Raw genomic sequence first — 20,000 nt, forward strand, 5'->3', positions numbered from 1 at the left:
GAGGCAGGGAAGGGCGCGCGGCTGTGGAGGCGGGGAAGGGCGCGCGGCTGTGGAGGCGGGGAAGGGCGCACGGCTGTAGAGGCAGGGAAGGGCGCGCGGCTGTAGAGGCAGGGAAGGGCGCGCGGCTGTAGAGGCAGGGAAGGGCGCGCGACTGTGGAGGCAGGGAAGGGCGCGCAACTGTGGAGGCGGGGAAGGGCGCTGTGGAGGCGAGGAAGGGCGCTGTGGAGGCGGGGAAGGGCGCGCGGCTGTGGAGGCGGGGAAGGGCGCGCGGCTGTGGTTCAATAGAAAACTTAGGCATAGGCTTTTGGCATCCCTAAGTATGAGTATACAACCATCTCTGCAAATTCACATAGTTAGCTGACCAAGCAGCCAATTCTAGGAGATTTCCGCTCTGAAGAACAGAATTCTGAATGCAGCTTTGGAGTATACTACAGACAGTAACCAGAGATCAGTATGTGATAAGGAATTTAGTTTGTAAAGTTACTCAACTGTTTATGTAATTCTGTATGGAAACAATCTCTGGTATTCGGAGGTGATTGACTCATTTTACCGTGTGATAACTGGGCTCTCATCCGTGTGATGGCGCTTGTGGTTCAGCAGGATGCGTTCTGTGCCTTATTAATGTCGGACTATATAAAGCACAGGGATATACTGTGTATGACGAGCACATAGAGGACTGTTCTGTATTCTCCTCGGCGGTGGTTTATGGAGTCTGTGCTCTCTTCTTCCAGGAGTCCTGTGGAACTTATCATCCTGCGATGCCGTAAAGATGACTATTATCCGCGATGCTCTGTCTCCGCTCACAAACACTGTGATCGTTCCACACTCCGGATTCAATAATTCCTCCTTTGACGATGATCACAAAATGAAATTCCAGTCCTCGTCCGTTCTCCGCAATACCACTGGATGCATGAGGTAACCGAGCAAGAAAATAATGTTCTGGGACCTGAGATTTTAATGAGGGGTTTTTTCATTTAGCGAAAATGTAATAAATTGTCATAAATATAATGTGATAAAAAGTTTCCATCACTAAGGTTTGGACTTCTCCATTTCACGTAGATGAGATTTATCACTGAAGGTCGACCTGTGGCATTGACTCACAATTGCTTTATTTATTTTTTTTTCCAGCTATTACCTAATGATTGGGTTGGTCCAATATTGATGCTGTCCACAAAATAACAGCTTACAAATGCGGGAGATTAATTACAATTACCGTATCTGATCTGTTCTTGTCGTTGATAGTAGCATAGTAATGTGCTAATTAAAACACAGAATACAGCCGGAAATTGTGTGCGCCCAGTTATATGCAAATATTGGCTATGTAAACTGTTTTACCGCCATATAGACATTACTTACTGTATATACCGCACTACTGCCATATAGACTGTATTGGTATACCGCACTACTGCCATATAGACTGTATTGGTATACCGCACTACTGCCATATAGATTATACTTGTTTACCGAACTACTGCCATACAGACTATACTTCTATTCCGCACTACTGACATACAGACTATACTTGTCTCACTACTTCCATATAGACTGTAGTTATATACCAAACTACTGCCATATAGACTGTACTTGTATACCGCATTACTGTCAGACTGTACTTATATACTGCCCTACCGCCATATAGACTGTACTTATATACTGCATTACCGCCATATAGACTGTACTTGTATACCGCATTACCGTCATATAGACTGTATTTGTATACCGCATTACCACCATATAGACTGTACTTGTATACCGCTTTACCACCATATAGACAGTACTTGTATACCGCATTACCACCATATAGACTATATTTGTATGCCGCATTACCGCCATATAGACTGTACTTATATACTGCATTACCGCCATATAGACTGTACTTGTATACCGCATTACCACCATATAGATTGTATTTGTATACCGCATTACCGCCATATAGACTGTACTTGTTTACCGCATTACTGCCATATAGACTGTACTTGTATACCGCATTACTGCCATATAGACTGTACTTGTATACCGCATTCCCGCCATATAGGCTGTACTTGTATACCACATTACCGCCATATAGACTGTGCTTATGTACCACATTACTGCCATATAGACAATACTTATATACCACATATCACATTACCGCCATATAGACTGTACTTAATGCTCAATTAGCCAACTTGCATGAGCCCGCCAGCCACAACAATTTCTTGGATGAGGCCATAAGCCTAATATTTCTCAAACATGCCTCTCCTGGGCCAAAAACTTGTAAATTTAAAGGGTGGGATCCAACAATAACTAGAAGCAGCTTTAGGCTCTGTGCGCACTAGAAAAATGATTTTTCTCAAGAAAATTTCTTGAGAAACTTCTGGGAGTTGAAGATTACCGCACCTGCGGTAAAAAAACGCACCAAAACCGCGGGAAAAACGCATGCGTTTTTGCAGCGGTTTTTCCGCAGGTTGGTCCCTGCGGTTTTTTTTATGCTGAACTGCAATAAATAAAATAGATAATGGATAATCGATAGACAGATAATGGATAGAGGGAAAGATGGATAGATGAATAGATAGAAGAGAAAGACCTATATAATGTCCCACCCCCCTGCATATTCTAAGCTGGCACCCTTTAGTGACTTTCATGTGGCTAAAGGGTGCCTAGCCTCGTATTTAGCCAAAAATTAAATAATTAAAAAAAAATTTATGTGGAGTCCCCCCCATCTTTTGTAGCCAGCTTAGGGTAAAGCAGACGGCTGCAACCTGCAGACAACAGCTGGCAGCTTCACCTTGGCTGGTAATCCAAAACAGAGGGCACCCCACGCTGTTATTTTACATTAAATAAATTAATTTAAAACAAAAAACGTGGGGTGCCCCCTATATTGGATCACCAGCCAAGGTAAAGCGGACAGCTGGGGTCTGATATTCTCAGACTAGGGAGGTCCACTGTTATTGGACACTCCCCAGCCTAAAAATAGCAGGCCGCAGCCGCCCCAGAAGTGGCGCATCCATTAGACGTGCCAATCCTGGCGCTTCGCCCCAACTCATCCCGTTGCCCTGGTGCGGTGGCAAACTGGGTAATATATGGGTTTGATGCCAGATGTGTAATGTCACCTGGCATCAAGCCCTGGGGTTGGTGAGGTCAGGCGTTTATCAGATACCCGACATCACCAACCCAGTCAGTAAGAAATAAAAAATATACAACAAAAAAGTTTTATTTGAAAAAACACTCCCCACATTCCCTCTTTCACCAATTTATTGACAAGAACAATCAAATCCGGGTCCGGCGTAATCAATAGGGGGGGGGGGGGTCCCACGACGCTCCATACCATAGTCACTGTCCCAGTAAGTGAAGAACAGAATGTTCCCCATTGGCTGGGAGAGCAATGCAGTGACCTGAGCTAACATCAATAGCCCAGGTCACTGCAGGGGATGACGAGCGCTGCTGTCAGGAGGACAGATGAGATCATTACCTGTTGTGATGATCTCCTGCAGTCCTGCCATCAGCGCTGTCACTGCCTTCTATGCCCGCCGCGTTCTCAGCAGTATTGTGAGAGCCTGTGACGTCACCGCTAGTGACAGTCTCGGGCCGCTCGCGAGACGGGCATAGACAGCAGTGACCGCAGTGACGTCAGGAGGCAGGTGATCGTCACAGCAGGTAATGATCTCATCTCACCTCCTGACAGCAGCGCCCGTCATCCCCGCAGCTGCACGTACTGCTGTGTGTCAGTGTCTGCCTGCGCTGCAGGGTGACAAGCCGCTGACACTGCGGGCAGACACTGACACACTGCAGGGCGGGCAGCCGCGGGGCTGGAGCGGGACACAGACTGCACGGGCACCTGGAGGTCACACGGAAGTGCTTCTGTGCGGCGTCCAGGGAGTGCGACGTGTGTGTTTACTCTCTGCTCCGCTTCCTCTTCCTGGCATAATGACATCACTTCCTGCAAAACCGCAGGCAGCGATTAACATTACCGCAGGTAAATCGCGGCTATACCGGGGGTATACGGCACATCATTTGCTACCTGCGGTATACCCCTGGTATTTCGCGATTACATTACAGTGAATGGAGTGAAATATCGGGGGTATACCGCAGGTACCTGCGGAAAATAATGGACATGCTCATTTTCTCAAGAAATTTTCTCAAGAAAATCTTCACAAAGAATTTTCTTGAGAAAAAAACGCAGCGTGCGCACAGCTATTTTTTTTTTTCCCATAGGTTTTGCTGGGAAATGTCTGCAGAAAGATTTCAAACATTTCTCAAGAAATTTCCGCAGCAAACCGCGGGTAAATCCGTGGGTAAAACTGCCTAGTGCGCACATAGCCTTAGACTGACGGGAGGAGGAGTGCTCAGCCAACTATACAAATATGTGCTACAAATAAACATGTCCCATATCTCCAGCAGAGTGATAAGTTCCTGATTGCTGAGGAGCTGAACTCTGGACCACCACTGATTCAGAAACTAGGCCTTGGAGCCCCTCAATTAAATGTGTTTACACCACTGAGCCAATTATTGCTTATACTAGAGTTGGGCAGAACTGTTCGCATGCCCATGACGGCTCCCCAAGATCTATTTTCAGCCCTCATCAGCCTCCCACCGTGAGCCCCATTCACTTTAATAGGGTCCATCTGGTTTCCGTGTATTCTTAAGGAAAGTATAGCCTTACAGACCACTATTGTCCTGAAACAAAAGCTGTCAGCATCTGTTTATGGCTTCCATATTTACAGACCAGAAATGTCTGCGCCGGTTCCCTGACGTTTTATTCGGCCTCGGTCGGATGGTATTTTTTTTATTGACGGCGCTCATTTTCTTAAATTGTGCTTTCGTTCCTCCAGGAATCTGAGTTCAGCGGGGGAAGAGGCACGCAAGCAGATGAGATATTGTGAAGGCCTGGTGGACTCCCTCCTCTTCGTGATTCAGACCTGCGTGAACACGTCAGATTTTGACAGCAAGGTATTTTATATTTATTCCTGGGGTAATAACGCGTTTTACACAGTCTTGTTTACTACGCATTAAGCGATTGCTTTTCGTAAAACCTCAGCCACAGGCAATGTCTTCCCGCCTGCGTACTTAGTGGTAAAAGATGTTTCAGGAATAAAGTTTGCCATCTCTGCGCCGCGCTTTCCCGAGTCCCCTGGTGATACAAACAGTTAAATGTGAATCCGTGCCTCCTGTTGCTTCCTCTGATCGATGAGTCCATTATGGCCGGTCACGTGGACGGAGCACTGTCAGCGCGGCAGGAGGTGCCATGCTTTCACAGATGCTCGGATATTAGGAAACCGCTTACAATATTCACACTTCATTGTGTTCGTGCAATTCTGTTCTGTTCTTTTCGTCTCTAAGGTGGACAAACCCTTTAAGGAAGTTGTTTACTCTTCTATCTACCTACCCGATAGATTCAGCTCTAATTGTTCCGCATTCTCTTGAAATATCAAGACAAACAATTCATGAAGTCACTTGCAATTTTTTGCCCCTTTTTGAACTTTAAAGTAATATTCACTATTATTTATTGGTCTTAATGGTGTTCACATCTACAGTACAGACCAAAAGTTTGGACACACCTTCTCATCTCTAGAACAACTGTTAGGCCTAAGCCACACGGCGAGAAAAACGGTGCGAGTGGAGTGCGATAAAACATCGCATTCCCCTCGGACCAATTCTAGCCTGTGTGTCAGCACACATGGGCGATTATTTTCTCAGCCCTAATCGGACCGAGAAAACAATCGCAGCATGCTGCGATTGTAAGCTGAGTCTCTTTCTCTCGCACCCATTCAAGTGAATGGGGCGAGAGAAAAATCGCACTGCACTCGCGGTACACCGGTGTACTGCCAGTGCAGTGCGAGAATGGCAATAGCCGGCTATGCAGGAAAGAGGGAGAGAAATCCCTCCCTCCCCTCCTGAGTGCCGGCCCGCCCCTCGCAGCTGAGGTCTGCTCGCACGAACGGACCTCAGTTGCAAGGACACAGGCATGACACTCTGCTCTGCTGTACTGCCAGCACGAGCCGAGTGTCATGCAAGTGGATCGCAGTAGTGCCCGTGTGGCCCCAGCCTTAAGAGGAGACTTTGTGCAGCAGCCTTCATGGTAAAATAGCTGCTAGGAAACCACTGCTAAGGACAGACAACAAGCAGAAGAGACTTGTTTGGGCTAAAGAACACAAGGAATGGACATTAGACCAGTGGAAATCTGTGCTTTGGTCTGATGAGTCCAAATTTGAGATCTTTGGATCCGACCATCGTGTCTTTGTAGAAAAGGTGAACGAATGGACTCTACATGGCTGGTTCATACCGTGAAGCATGGAGGAGGAGGTGTGACGGTGTGGAGGTGCTTTGCTGCTGACACTGTTGGGGATTTATTCAAAATTGAAGGCATACTGAACCAGCATGGCTACCACAGCATCTTGCAGCGGCATGCTATTCCATCCGGTTTGCGTTTAGTTGGACCATCATTTATTTTTCAACAGGACAATGACCCCAAACACCTCCAGGCTTGTGTAAGGGCTATTTGACTAAGAAGGAGAATGATGGGGTGCTACGCCAGATGACCTGGCCTCCACAGTCACCAGACCTGAACCCAATCAAGATGGTTTGGGGTGAGCTGGACCGCAGAGTGAAGGCAAAAGGGCCAACAAGTGCTAAGCATCTCTGGGAACTCCTTCAAGTCTGTTGGAAGACCATTTCCGGTGACTACTTCTTGAAGCTCATCAAGAGAATGCCAAGAGTCTGCAAAGCAGTAATGAAAGCAAAAGGTGGCTACTTTGAAGAACCTAGAATATAAGACATATTTTCAGTTGTTTCATACTTTAAGTATTTCATTCCACATGTTTTAATTCATAGTTTTGATGCATTCAATGTGAATCTACAATTTTCAGAGTCCTGAAAATATAGAAAACTCTTTGAATGAGGTGTGTCCAAACTTTTGGTCTGTACTGTATGTCGGCCCCCAATAAGTAATATGTTAGTGTCCCATGCACAGGATGACCTCAGCAATACTGATTGTAATGGGAGGTGTAACGTCTTTTCCAAGGTTTGTGCGTGGAGGTGCGGTCATGTACCTTGCAAGTCATCAAGCACGCAGACCACGCTGATGTAAACATTTTTGAATGGTCTGACGTGACACTTGAGTGTCTCTCACCTTCCTTAAAGGTTCCTGGAGTTTGTGTGGCTTTCATCATCTGGTTCTGAAGGGCATTGTTCACAATGAGTGATCATTAGTGTGGGATGTGGCCAAAGGATGTCCACTTCTCTGCCTCTCTGTGATTCTTCCAGTCTCTCTGTATCTCTGCACAACCTGCTGGTGACACTCTAAGCTCAATGGACACTTCCATCTGAGAATATCCTGCTTGAAGCCTCATAATGGCGCGGTGCTGCTGATCAATTGTTAGGTGTCGTTTTAGTCTCATGATGTCAAAATGTGAACCGCACAATGAGAAGGACTTTTCTAATTGAACCCCGAAATTTATTGAGCGAATACCTGTTGTGAATTTTGCCATTAAGCTCCTTGTTAGAGAACAGCAAGTTGTACAAAAAGTCCTGAAGCATTGAACAGTTGGACATGAGCATCCAAAAGATGAGAAGGTCACATTAAGTTCTCTTGAAAAGGTTAGAGGGCATTTTAGGATAATCCTCAAATTTCACCCAAAAAGCCAAATATCCCAAACTTTTTGGAGTAGTATATAATATATACACACATACATATATATTTATTTTTATCTAATAAGGGAACAGGTCATTGTGCAGGGAGGTGGAGCAGGTGAGCTTTCACATCTTTTGTGAATGGTGGAGCCTGGGTTATCCAGTGTATGGAGGTGTTATCAGTTATTGTACATGAGTAGGAGGAGGTGAGCTGTGACATCACCTATTGTAAATGGTGGAGCCTGTGTTATCCACTGTGTATAGAGGTGTTATCAGTGATTGTACAGTAGGAGGTGAGCTGTGACATCACCTATTGTAAATGGTGGAGCCTGTGTTATCCACTGTGTATAGAGGTGTTATCAGTTATTGTACAGGAGGAGGAGGAGGTGAGCTGTGATGTCACCTATTGTTAATAGTGAATCCTGTCATCTGCAGTATGTAGAGATGTTTTCTTTCTTGTTATCCTGTCTGCGATGATAATGAGACTGCTAAAAAGTCTGTAAAAAACTGAAAGTACGGGTCTTGTATAAGGCTTACTGGACAGTGAAAATGTCATATTTTTTTATACATAAATACTGAAATGGAGAATTGGAAAAAAATGTGTTACTAAATACATTTAACATTAAAAACCTGTTTTAAACAATAGACCATTCTTCTGATGACCCCTTCTTTCAGGCCCCTGTGCACAATAGATAATTGTTAATAAGGCCACGTTCCAGCTGCTATTAATGGCTGGATAACCCATTGCTTGCATTTGATTCCATTAATTGGAGTAGCTTCTCCCGGCGTCATTAGCTCGCGCAGGATCTGCAGCCTGAGAACCACCTAGGTTCTGGTGCTCTCCTGTGACCGCGGCTCCTCTACAGCAGAGCTCATTACCCGGGCTCTGCAGCTCCTCTGAAGCCTCTGAGTGACAAACGCTGACTCTGCATTTCCTTCTCTTCCAGACCGTGGAGAACTGCGTCTGCACCCTGAGAAACCTGTCTTACCGGCTGGAATTGGAAGTGCCTCAAGCTCGACTGTTGGGAATCAATGAAATGGAGGACTTCTGCAAGGAATCCCCTAGCAAGGACTCCGACTCCAGCTGCTGGGGTAAAAAAAAGAAAAAGAAGAAAAGACCACCCCAAGAAGACCTGGTGGGTGCAGTCCGTATTAGTGTGTTGCCATACTCAAAAATACTTTATGGGGTTTTTGTAAATTATTCTCTAAACATTGGATCAACGATAACTTATCGATGAGGTTCAGACCTCTGAGACCTCCGGCAATCCTGAGAAAAGGGCTATGCAGAGCGCCATCTTGAATGAAGGGAAGGTGCACCTTTGGCCTCTGCTTTATTCATTGTCAAAATGTTCAAAATTAGCCAACTTTCTCCATCAGTCCAAAAGTTCTGGCCCCGTACGCTGAATCATAGGTGGTCCGAGAGGTCAGCAGGGTACGCCTCGTCCATAGGTTAAGGATAAGCCCCGTTAAATCATCAATAATCAAATATTCACCGATATATTATAACCATCTACATATTCAGTTGACCCGTACTTGGTAAGAAGAAAAAATGGCGATTGTTCTGGTTCCTCTTCTGAAGCCACAGGACAAGTGCCAGTTATATTCCTGACCCGGAAGGCAAGCATTGGCGCTCTGGTTCTGATCCTGGCAACTTCCATTGATATGGTTGTGATCCTGGTGTCGGTGATGGTTACGTACCCGGAGCCCAGCATTGGTACTTTAATAGTCTACCCAGTGCCGGTTGTGTAAAGTTGTGCAGTGCCCGCTGTTAGCTGATTTGGGCTTTTACTGGTCCAAGCTGCAGCTCATCTCAAACTGACCCCGACACATTAAAAGTGATTTTTTTTTTTTTGTGTTTACAGTGGGACGGCGTGGGACCAATTCCAGGACTCTCCCAGTCCCCCAAGGGTGTGGAAATGCTCTGGCACCCGACTGTAGTGAAGCCATATCTGACTCTCTTAGCTGAAAGTTCTAACCCTGCGACATTAGAAGGTTCGGCCGGGTCTCTCCAGAATCTCTCCGCCGGCAACTGGAAGGTAAGAAAGTGATGAAACTAGTTCAGATGGGTACATAGTGGGGTCCCGTCCATAGTGGGGTCCCGTCCACGGATGTCCATAGTGGGGTCCCGTCCACGGATGTCCATAGTGGGGTCCCGCGAACGGACGTCCATAGTGGGTTCGCGCGAACGGACGTCCATAGTGGGTTCGCGCGAACGGACGTCCATAGTGGGTTCGCGCGAACGGACGTCCATAGTGGGTTCGCGCGAACGGACGTCCATAGTGGGTTCGCGCGAACGGACGTCCATAGTGGGTTCGCGCGAACGGACGTCCATAGTGGGTTCGCGCGAACGGACGTCCATAGTGGGTTCGCGCGAACGGACGTCCATAGTGGGTTCGCGCGAACGGACGTCCATAGTGGGTTCGCGCGAACGGACGTCCATAGTGGGTTCGCGCGAACGGACGTCCATAGTGGGGTCGCGCGAACGGACGTCCATAGTGGGGTCGCGCGAACGGACGTCCATAGTGGGGTCGCGCGAACGGACGTCCATAGTGGGGTCGCGCGAACGGACGTCCATAGTGGGGTCGCGCGAACGGACGTCCATAGTGGGGTCGCGCGAACGGACGTCCATAGTGGGGTCGCGCGAACGGACGTCCATAGTGGGGTCGCGCGAACGGACGTCCATAGTGGGGTCGCGCGAACGGACGTCCATAGTGGGGTCGCGCGAACGGACGTCCATAGTGGGGTCGCGCGAACGGACGTCCATAGTGGGGTCGCGCGAACGGACGTCCATAGTGGGGTCGCGCGAACGGACGTCCATAGTGGGGTCGCGCGAACGGACGTCCATAGTGGGGTCGCGCGAACGGACGTCCATAGTGGGGTCGCGCGAACGGACGTCCATAGTGGGGTCGCGCGAACGGACGTCCATAGTGGGGTCGCGCGAACGGACGTCCATAGTGGGGTCGCGCGAACGGACGTCCATAGTGGGGTCGCGCGAACGGACGTCCATAGTGGGGTCGCGCGAACGGACGTCCATAGTGGGGTCGCGCGAACGGACGTCCATAGTGGGGTCGCGCGAACGGACGTCCATAGTGGGGTCGCGCGAACGGACGTCCATAGTGGGGTCGCGCGAACGGACGTCCATAGTGGGGGTCGCGCGAACGGACGTCCATAGTGGGGGTCGCGCGAACGGACGTCCATAGTGGGGGTCGCGCGAACGGACGTCCATAGTGGGGGTCGCGCGAACGGACGTCCATAGTGGGGGTCGCGCGAACGGACGTCCATAGTGGGGGTCGCGCGAACGGACGTCCATAGTGGGGGTCGCGCGAACGGACGTCCATAGTGGGGGTCGCGCGAACGGACGTCCATAGTGGGGGTCGCGCGAACGGACGTCCATAGTGGGGGTCGCGCGAACGGACGTCCATAGTGGGGGTCGCGCGAACGGACGTCCATAGTGGGGGTCGCGCGAACGGACGTCCATAGTGGGGGTCGCGCGAACGGACGTCCATAGTGGGGGTCGCGCGAACGGACGTCCATAGTGGGGGTCGCGCGAACGGACGTCCATAGTGGGGGTCGCGCGAACGGACGTCCATAGTGGGGGTCGCGCGAACGGACGTCCATAGTGGGGGTCGCGCGAACGGACGTCCATAGTGGGGGTCGCGCGAACGGACGTCCATAGTGGGGGTCGCGCGAACGGACGTCCATAGTGGGGGTCGCGCGAACGGACGTCCATAGTGGGGGTCGCGCGAACGGACGTCCATAGTGGGGGTCGCGCGAACGGACGTCCATAGTGGGGGTCGCGCGAACGGACGTCCATAGTGGGGGTCGCGCGAACGGACGTCCATAGTGGGGGTCGCGCGAACGGACGTCCATAGTGGGGGTCGCGCGAACGGACGTCCATAGTGGGGGTCGCGCGAACGGACGTCCATAGTGGGGGTCGCGCGAACGGACGTCCATAGTGGGGGTCGCGCGAACGGACGTCCATAGTGGGGGTCGCGCGAACGGACGTCCATAGTGGGGGTCGCGCGAACGGACGTCCATAGTGGGGGTCGCGCGAACGGACGTCCATAGTGGGGGTCGCGCGAACGGACGTCCATAGTGGGGGTCGCGCGAACGGACGTCCATAGTGGGGGTCGCGCGAACGGACGTCCATAGTGGGGGTCGCGCGAACGGACGTCCATAGTGGGGGTCGCGCGAACGGACGTCCATAGTGGGGGTCGCGCGAACGGACGTCCATAGTGGGGGTCGCGCGAACGGACGTCCATAGTGGGGGTCGCGCGAACGGACGTCCATAGTGGGGGTCGCGCGAACGGACGTCCATAGTGGGGGTCGCGCGAACGGACGTCCATAGTGGGGGTCGCGCGAACGGACGTCCATAGTGGGGGTCGCGCGAACGGACGTCCATAGTGGGGGTCGCGCGAACGGACGTCCATAGTGGGGGTCGCGCGAACGGACGTCCATAGTGGGGGTCGCGCGAACGGACGTCCATAGTGGGGGTCGCGCGAACGGACGTCCATAGTGGGGGTCGCGCGAACGGACGTCCATAGTGGGGGTCGCGCGAACGGACGTCCATAGTGGGGGTCGCGCGAACGGACGTCCATAGTGGGGGTCGCGCGAACGGACGTCCATAGTGGGGGTCGCGCGAACGGACGTCCATAGTGGGGGTCGCGCGAACGGACGTCCATAGTGGGGGTCGCGCGAACGGACGTCCATAGTGGGGGTCGCGCGAACGGACGTCCATAGTGGGGGTCGCGCGAACGGACGTCCATAGTGGGGGTCGCGCGAACGGACGTCCATAGTGGGGGTCGCGCGAACGGACGTCCATAGTGGGGGTCGCGCGAACGGACGTCTTTTAAAGTGACCCCGCTGCCAGTTGTTATAAACCTTACAAAGTGGTGGCAGCGGTGACCTGCGGCGCCTCCTGCTGGAAGTGTAAATCATTGCTGTCCTCTGTCTTCAGTTTGCAGCATACATCCGAGCTGCAGTCAGGAAAGAGAAGGGGCTGCCCATCCTGGTGGAGCTGCTGAGGATGGATAACGACAGAGTGGTGTCTTCTGTGGCCACAGCTTTGAGGAATATGGCGTTAGATATCCGGAACAAGGAGCTAATCGGTATGTAGACAAAAAGGACGCAGTGCAGCTGCAGAAAGGATTAATACGTTTTTTTCCCCTTGAAGAATAGCTTGTGAAATATTCACAGGTGAAAATTATAATTAAAATCAGAATAGATTGAACTGGTTGTTCCACTCCGCGTGTTTCCAAGATCGTTTAATCCGAAATATACTGTACACGTTTCTTCAGCTTTGCCAGAGGCAAGAACTGTGAGATCCAGGGTGGACGGCTTCTGCACTCGGTGACCCTGGCTTTTATCCAACCAGCGTCCTGATTAATAATTGACCGGTGAATGGTCTAATCATGAAATCTCTGCATCTACATGCAAATGTATATATAAATAAATACAGCGCTGAAAGAGAACTAGTGCACCATGAAATGTGGAGCGTAAAACATTCATCTAAGCACATTGGGGCAGATTGACGAATCCTGTCCACTATTACTAAAGTGTAGACTTATGGCTCATTTATAAGGACCAGTAATAAGCACCAGTTTACGATCTGCAATACGTTTTGTGTTCAATTACTGATCTGTTTACACAGACCGAAAAAAAAAAAACGTATCTCCAAATATAACATGGCAAGTGTGAACAAGTGCCAGCTGCACGAAACCCCAGCAAAAGGATACAGCTGCCTCTGTAAGCGTTAAGATATATGCAAACACAGAATATATGAAATTTATACTGCATAAATGCTAAAGAGAATATACTTTGGAAGAATTAAGGTGCTTAGCATGCACTTTGGCCTGTTCATGTGAGCCCATCAACCACGGCTCGGTGACCTTTCTTTGATGGGATCCTATTTCATGCCTCTCCTGGTACAAAAGTCTTGAAATATATGGACAGATAGGATCCGGCTCTAATTAAACCCCCCCTGGGGCTGATGGGTCAGAATAGGAGGCTGGCTGCACCTCCAATATATACTGCAAAAAACTGCATCTCCAAATGTAACATGGGAGGTTTTTTACAGGTGCCTGCTGCTACTGTGTTTTTCCAAAAATAAGACACTGTCTTATACTTTTTTTGTCCTCCAAAAAAGCACTAGGGCTTATTTTTGGACCGGTGGGTGCTGCACGCCGTCCTCCCCTACTTCTGGCTGGCTGACTGACATTGACACTGACGCTTACACACACACACACTGACACACACACACACTCCCTTCATCCAGCGTTACAGAATACTTCTGGCCACAGGGAATGATGGGAGGAAGTCACGTGTCCGGCCCGCAGGTCCTGTAAGCAAGCATTTTTGCGCTCTGCTGCACTGCCTCCCAGGATGCTGCCTCCTTGAAGAAATCGGTGTCGCTGGATGTGGTGAGTATGTGTATGATGTGATGTGTGTGTGACCTGATGTGTGCAGGGGTGCGATCACTGCAGGTCCTGCCGCTCAGCGTCGGGTGAGTGTGATTATGGGGTGCCTGCTGTGTATAATGAAGTGCCCTGCAGTATCTAATTTTTAGCTGCAGGGACACTTCATTATTGATCCGCGACTAGGGCTTATTTTCGGGGTAGGGCTTATATGTAAGCCTTGCTCCGAAAATGCTGAAAATCCCTGCTAGGGCTTATTTTTGGGGGAGGGCTTATTTTTCGAAAAACACGGTATAACTAAACGAAACACCAGCAAACAAATACAACATGCTCTGTAAGTGCCAAGATTTATGCACACACAGAATACATTAAAATTAAACTGCAGCCTGACAAGTAATGATGGGGACAGAATGGGCGCTAATACCATTGTTCTGTCCTCATACCGTATTATATTGTCGGCTGCTCATTTACTGTTATCACTTTATTTGGGTTCTTTAACCTTTCTTGTGACTTCTTAAGGCCCCTTTACACACTGAGACTTTCAGCGATCCCACCAGCGATCCCAACCTGGCCGGGATCGCTACAAAGTCTCTGGTGAGTCGCTGGTGAGCTGTCAAACAGGCAAACCTGGCCAACGACGCAACAGCGATCCGGACCTGCAGAACGACCTAGCTAGTCATTGGGGACGTTGTAAAGCAGCTTTTTCAAAGGGAAGTCGCTAACAAAGTCGCTGTAAAGTCCCCTTTACACACTGAGACTTTCTAGCGATCATGCTGCACAGCGGGCAACAAAGGACCAAAGAATGGTCCTGAACGATTTGTAGCGATCAGCAACTTCACAGCAGGGGCCAGGTCGCTGATGTGTTTCACACACTGCAATGTCGCTGGGGAGGTCGCTATTACGTCACAAAACCGGTGACGTAAAGCTGGTGTCACACTAAACGACAGCGACAACGACGTCGCTGTTACGTCACCATTTTCGGTGACGTAACAGCGACCTTGTAAGTCGCTGTTATGATCGCTGCTTAGCTGTCAAACACAGCAGAAGCAGCGATCAGAAGGTCGCTGTGCTACATGTTCAGAGAGCAGGGAGCCACGCTTACCGCTGGCTCTTTGCTCTCCTGCAGCACACATCGGGTTAATTAACCCGATGTGTGCTGCAGCTACATGTCACAGTTCAGAGAGCAGGGAGCCGCGCTTAGCGCTGGCTCCTTGCTCTCCTGCAGCACACATCGGGTTAATTAACCCGATGTGTGCTGCAGCTACATGTCACAGTTCAGAGAGCAGGGAGCCGCGCTTAGCGCTGGCTCCTTGCTCTCCTGCAGCACACATCGGGTTAATTAACCCGATGTGTGCTGCAGCTACATGTCACAGTGCAGAGAGCAAGGAGCCGCGCACACTGCTTAGCGCTGGCTCCTTGCTCTCCTTGCTACAGTATACATCGGGTTAATTACCCGATGCATACTGCAGCCACATGTCACAGTGCAGGAGCCAGCACTGGCAGCAAGAGCGGAGGCTGGTAACCAGCGTAAACATCGGGTAACCAGGGAAAGGTCTTCCCTTGGTTACCCGATGTTTACGCTGGTTACAGCTTACCGCAGCTGCCAGTGCCGGCTCCTGATCGCTTCATTTCGTCGCTCTCTCGCTGTCACACACAGCGATGTGTGTGTCACAGCGGGAGAGTGACGACCAAAAAATGAAGCTGGACATTCAGCAACGACCGGCGACCTCACAGCAGGGGCCAGGTCGTTGCTGGATGTCACACACAGCGACAGCGACGGGACGTCGCTGCAACGTCACAGAAAATGGTGACGTAGCAGCGACGTCGTTGTCGTCGTCGTTATGTGTGACACCAGCTTTACAGCGATGTCGTTTGCAGTGTGTAAAGCCACCTTTAAACACAAAATGTCACTTTCAGCTAAAACATTGCAAAAATTTCAGGCTTTCATAAAATCACTTCACAGGGTTGGAGAACTGGCATACATTTGCACAAAAAAAAAGCTAAATCGGCCAAAAGCATCTAGAAAACCCAAACCCTGCAAATGGGGAGAGGGAAGAAGATGAGAGACACTCCAAAAATCAGACGAAAAAATGGTGCAAATGCAAAAATGAATTGTTCCCAAATTTTCAAGATTTTGCAAATTTGCACTAATTATTATTGCACTAATTATTATTGCACTAATTATTATTGCACTAATTATTATTGCACTAATTATTATTGCACTAATTATTATTGCACTAATTATTATTGCACTAATTATTATTGCACTAATTATTATTGCCCTAATTATTATTGCCCTAATTATTATTGCCCTAATTATTATTGCCCTAATTATTATTGCACTAATTATTATTGCACTAATCATTATTGCCCTAATCATTATTGCCCTAATCATTATTGCCCTAATCATTATTGCCCTAATCATTATTGCCCTAATCATTATTGCCCTAATCATTATTGCCCTAATCATTATTGCCCTAATCATTATTGCCCTAATCATTATTGCCCTAATCCTTATTGCCCTAATCCTTATTGCCTTAATCCTTATTGCCCTAATATTGCCCTAATATTGCCCTAATTATTATTGCCCTAATTATTATTGCCCTAATTATTATTGCCCTAATTATTATTGCCCTATTTATTATTGCCCTATTTATTATTGCCCTAATTATTATTGCCCTAATCCTAATTGCCCTAATCCTTATTGCCCTAATCCTTATTGCCCTAATCCTTATTGCCCTAATCCTTATTGCCCTAATCCTTATTGCCCTAATCCTTATTGCCCTAATCCTTATTGCCCTAATCCTTATTGCCCTAATCCTTATTGCCCTAATCCTTATTGCCCTAATCCTTATTGCCCTAATCCTTATGCATTAATTTTTGCACCTTTTTACAAAACACTAGAAAATCTGCCTGATTGTGCTATTTGCTTCTTACAAAAAAAACCCCTCATGTTTACATACGTTCAAAATTCAGCAAAATTTTCATAATATATCTTTATCAGTTTTGTGTTTCTGGTACAAAGGTCCGAAACATTGCCATGTACTCAAAGTAGTACCGTATTCCCATATGAGCCATTTATGACATATTCTCAGATTGCCGGCCCCGTGACACCTGCTCAGCCATTTTCAGTACTCTTACATTATGGAGGGAGCCGTACACTTATGGGCACCTTCCCATTTACAGGAGTTGGAGGTCCTCTGTTTCGGAGGTGCAGGTCCCCTAATGTCTGTAGATCATTCTTTAATCATAGTTATTTTATGTGGTTTTCTTAAATATTGCCCTAAAGTCTATTGAAGCCTCCTCTGAACCCGCAAACTCAAGTATTCTCACCTTGAGATTATTTTTTTGACTCTTCCAGGCAAATATGCAATGCGGGACCTTGTCAACCGGCTCCCAGGAGGCAACGGGCCCAACGTGTTATCGGACGACACCATCGCGGCCATCTGCTGTGCCTTGCATGAGGTCACCAGTAAGAACATGGAGAATGCGAAGGCTCTGGCGGACACTGGAGGAATCGAGAAACTGGTGAATATCACAAAAGGCAAAGGAGACAGGCAAGTAGTACTCAGCAATCCCGTCCAGAAATGGCGTATAATGAGCAATTACCGGTCTACACCCCCGTGATATCCCCGGCTTCATCTCCTATCACTGCTGGTAACCTGTTGCTTTTAATTATTGCTTTCTAGAAGCCCCTTGACTGCCCCTCATCCAGAGCCCACCATGGTGGCACAATACCACCTGAAGCTGCAGAAATACCGTAGATTGTCATCAGCTTTTTACATTTTTTTGCAGGCATCTGTTCATTAATTACCCTGCTCTTCATTAGAAACCTCTGGCCATTTGGTTTCACAGCAGGAACGTGGAGACAAAGCGAAATCCATGTTCTTCTGAAAATTAGATTAATGTTATTAGATGGATTCCAGATTTTAATTTTTCTCATAAGTCACAGTGTTTCCTCTCCATGTGCCGCTGCCGGCTCATCTTCTCTTAATAAAATTCATGACAACCAGAAGAGCCACAGGCTGTGTTATAAATTGGTGACGTAGCGATCACCATGAGGCCGGATATTTTTTTCCTCCAGGTTATTTAAGCAAAGTAGAGACAAATCTGTTCTCAAACGGATCCATGGGCGCCATCAGTAATGTTACACACCTCTAAGTATTGCCCAAATATGACCTGCAAAAATACCCATATCCGTGCTTAACCCCTTTACAACCAAGGACGTACCGGTATGGCATTAGTCATATCGCAGTAATAATCGCCGGTTGCTGCGGTGAGACAGCAGAGCAGTGATCCCTGCACATGTCTGCTGATTTAAACAGCAGGCATGTTGGGCTAACAGGCACGGGTGGATCTATGATGAAACGCTACAATATATCTTACGATATGTCGGCGGGGTCACGTCGTAAGTGACGCACATCCGGCATTGTTAGTTACATTGTAGCATGTAACAGATACGTGCGATTGAACGGTAAAACGTTCATCGCACGCACGTTGTTCAATTCCTAAAAAATGAACGTCAGGTTGTTCATCGTACCCGGGGTAGTACACATCTCAGTGTGTGACACCCCGGGAACGATGAACAGATCTTACCTGCCTCCCGCCGGCAATGCGGAAGGAAGGAGGTGGGCAGGATGTTTACGTCCCGCTCATCTCCGCCCCTCCGCTTCTCTAGGCCGGCTGCCGCGTGACGTCGATGTGACGCCGAATGTCCCTCCCACTCCAGGAATTGGATGTTTGCCGCCCACATCGAGGTCGTATGGACGGGTAAGTACGTGTGACGGGGGGTTACTCATGTGTGCGACACGTTCAACAAATTGAACGTGCCGCACATACGATGGGGGCGGGTACGATTGCATACGATATCTTATGCTGGATCGTATGCTGTAATGCAGGCTTTACATGCCAAGACCACCAATGAACCACCTATTATGAGGTTGGAGGGTCTGCAGCCTTATTTCCTGCACAGTGGTCCCTCCGGCCACTTATCTCTGTTTATCTGCAGCATAGCCATACTCAGAAATGGGGCCGGTGGTTTCTCTGCACACCTGGGTGCCCGGGAGCGTCACTGCACACGAAAAATAACAGTCATGGGGTGCTGCTATGACTAGGGGTCCCACAAAAGAATCGGCTCAGGTTGTGTGTACAAATACTATATGGGCATGGCACACACCATATTCTCCAGACGGTTAGATGCATACAATGTGCGGCGATTCCTGTTATGTTTAGTTTCTGTGGCTCATGAGGTCTACTTGGTTTGTTTTTTTTGTTTTTTTTTTTGTTTTTTTTTAGAGTGCTTACAGAATAATTTTATTTTTTTTTCCCTTTTTTTTTTTTTTTGTTTTTTTTTTTTTTTTTTTATAGATCTTCCTTGAAGGTGGTGAAAGCTGCTGCACAAGTGCTGAATACGCTCTGGCAATATAGAGACCTCCGCAGCATCTACAAGAAGGTCAGCACATTCTTCTATCTCGCTGTACATTACTTCCCTCCACTTTCTCTTCATCTCCTCTCTTAATCTATAAATTTGAATTTAGTTGCAACAGAACGTCAGATTATGGATACGTTTTAGGCAGGTGTGGATCAAATGCTGTAAAGTACAATGGTCACCGTAGACACAGTAGTCAGCCAAAGAAGGGAATAATTATGATGTGTCATTCATCTGCTGCACTAAGTCAGAAGATGTCCAGCAGTGCCATCAGCTCAGAACTGGCAGGAACCAGAGGAACCCAGTTATACCCATCTACATTTTGAAGAATTCTGACCAGAAGTGGTTTTCATGAAAAAATTGTGGTCAAAAATCCATACCATCAAAATAGAAGCAATGTCAAGTAAGCTGAACAATGCACAAAAGCATCAGAGCAGGGGTGCAGAAAAATGACAGCAGATGCTGTGGACGGATGAGTCAAAATGGGAAACATTTGCCTTGAACAGAAGGTAGTTTGTTGTCCAAAGTACTGGAGAGAGGCATAATAATGA

At 48.4% G+C, this 20,000-nt stretch overlaps 1 protein-coding gene across 1 annotated transcript in view; it reads left to right on the forward strand.

Annotated features, from left to right (window-relative positions):
• Positions 1-20,000, forward strand: part of PKP4 (plakophilin 4) — a 391,306-nt gene that overhangs the window by 355,628 nt on the left and 15,678 nt on the right. The window contains exons 12-18 of the mRNA XM_075317248.1: positions 732-915; positions 4,812-4,929; positions 8,556-8,744; positions 9,471-9,644; positions 12,566-12,716; positions 17,383-17,578; positions 19,389-19,473. Coding sequence (XP_075173363.1) covers positions 732-915; positions 4,812-4,929; positions 8,556-8,744; positions 9,471-9,644; positions 12,566-12,716; positions 17,383-17,578; positions 19,389-19,473 — 1,097 coding nt within the window. The remainder of the gene's footprint in view (positions 1-731; positions 916-4,811; positions 4,930-8,555; positions 8,745-9,470; positions 9,645-12,565; positions 12,717-17,382; positions 17,579-19,388; positions 19,474-20,000) is intronic.

The sequence above is a fragment of the Anomaloglossus baeobatrachus genome, chromosome 7 (genome assembly GCF_048569485.1).
Source record: "Anomaloglossus baeobatrachus isolate aAnoBae1 chromosome 7, aAnoBae1.hap1, whole genome shotgun sequence".
Taxonomy (NCBI): Eukaryota; Metazoa; Chordata; class Amphibia; order Anura; family Aromobatidae; genus Anomaloglossus; species Anomaloglossus baeobatrachus.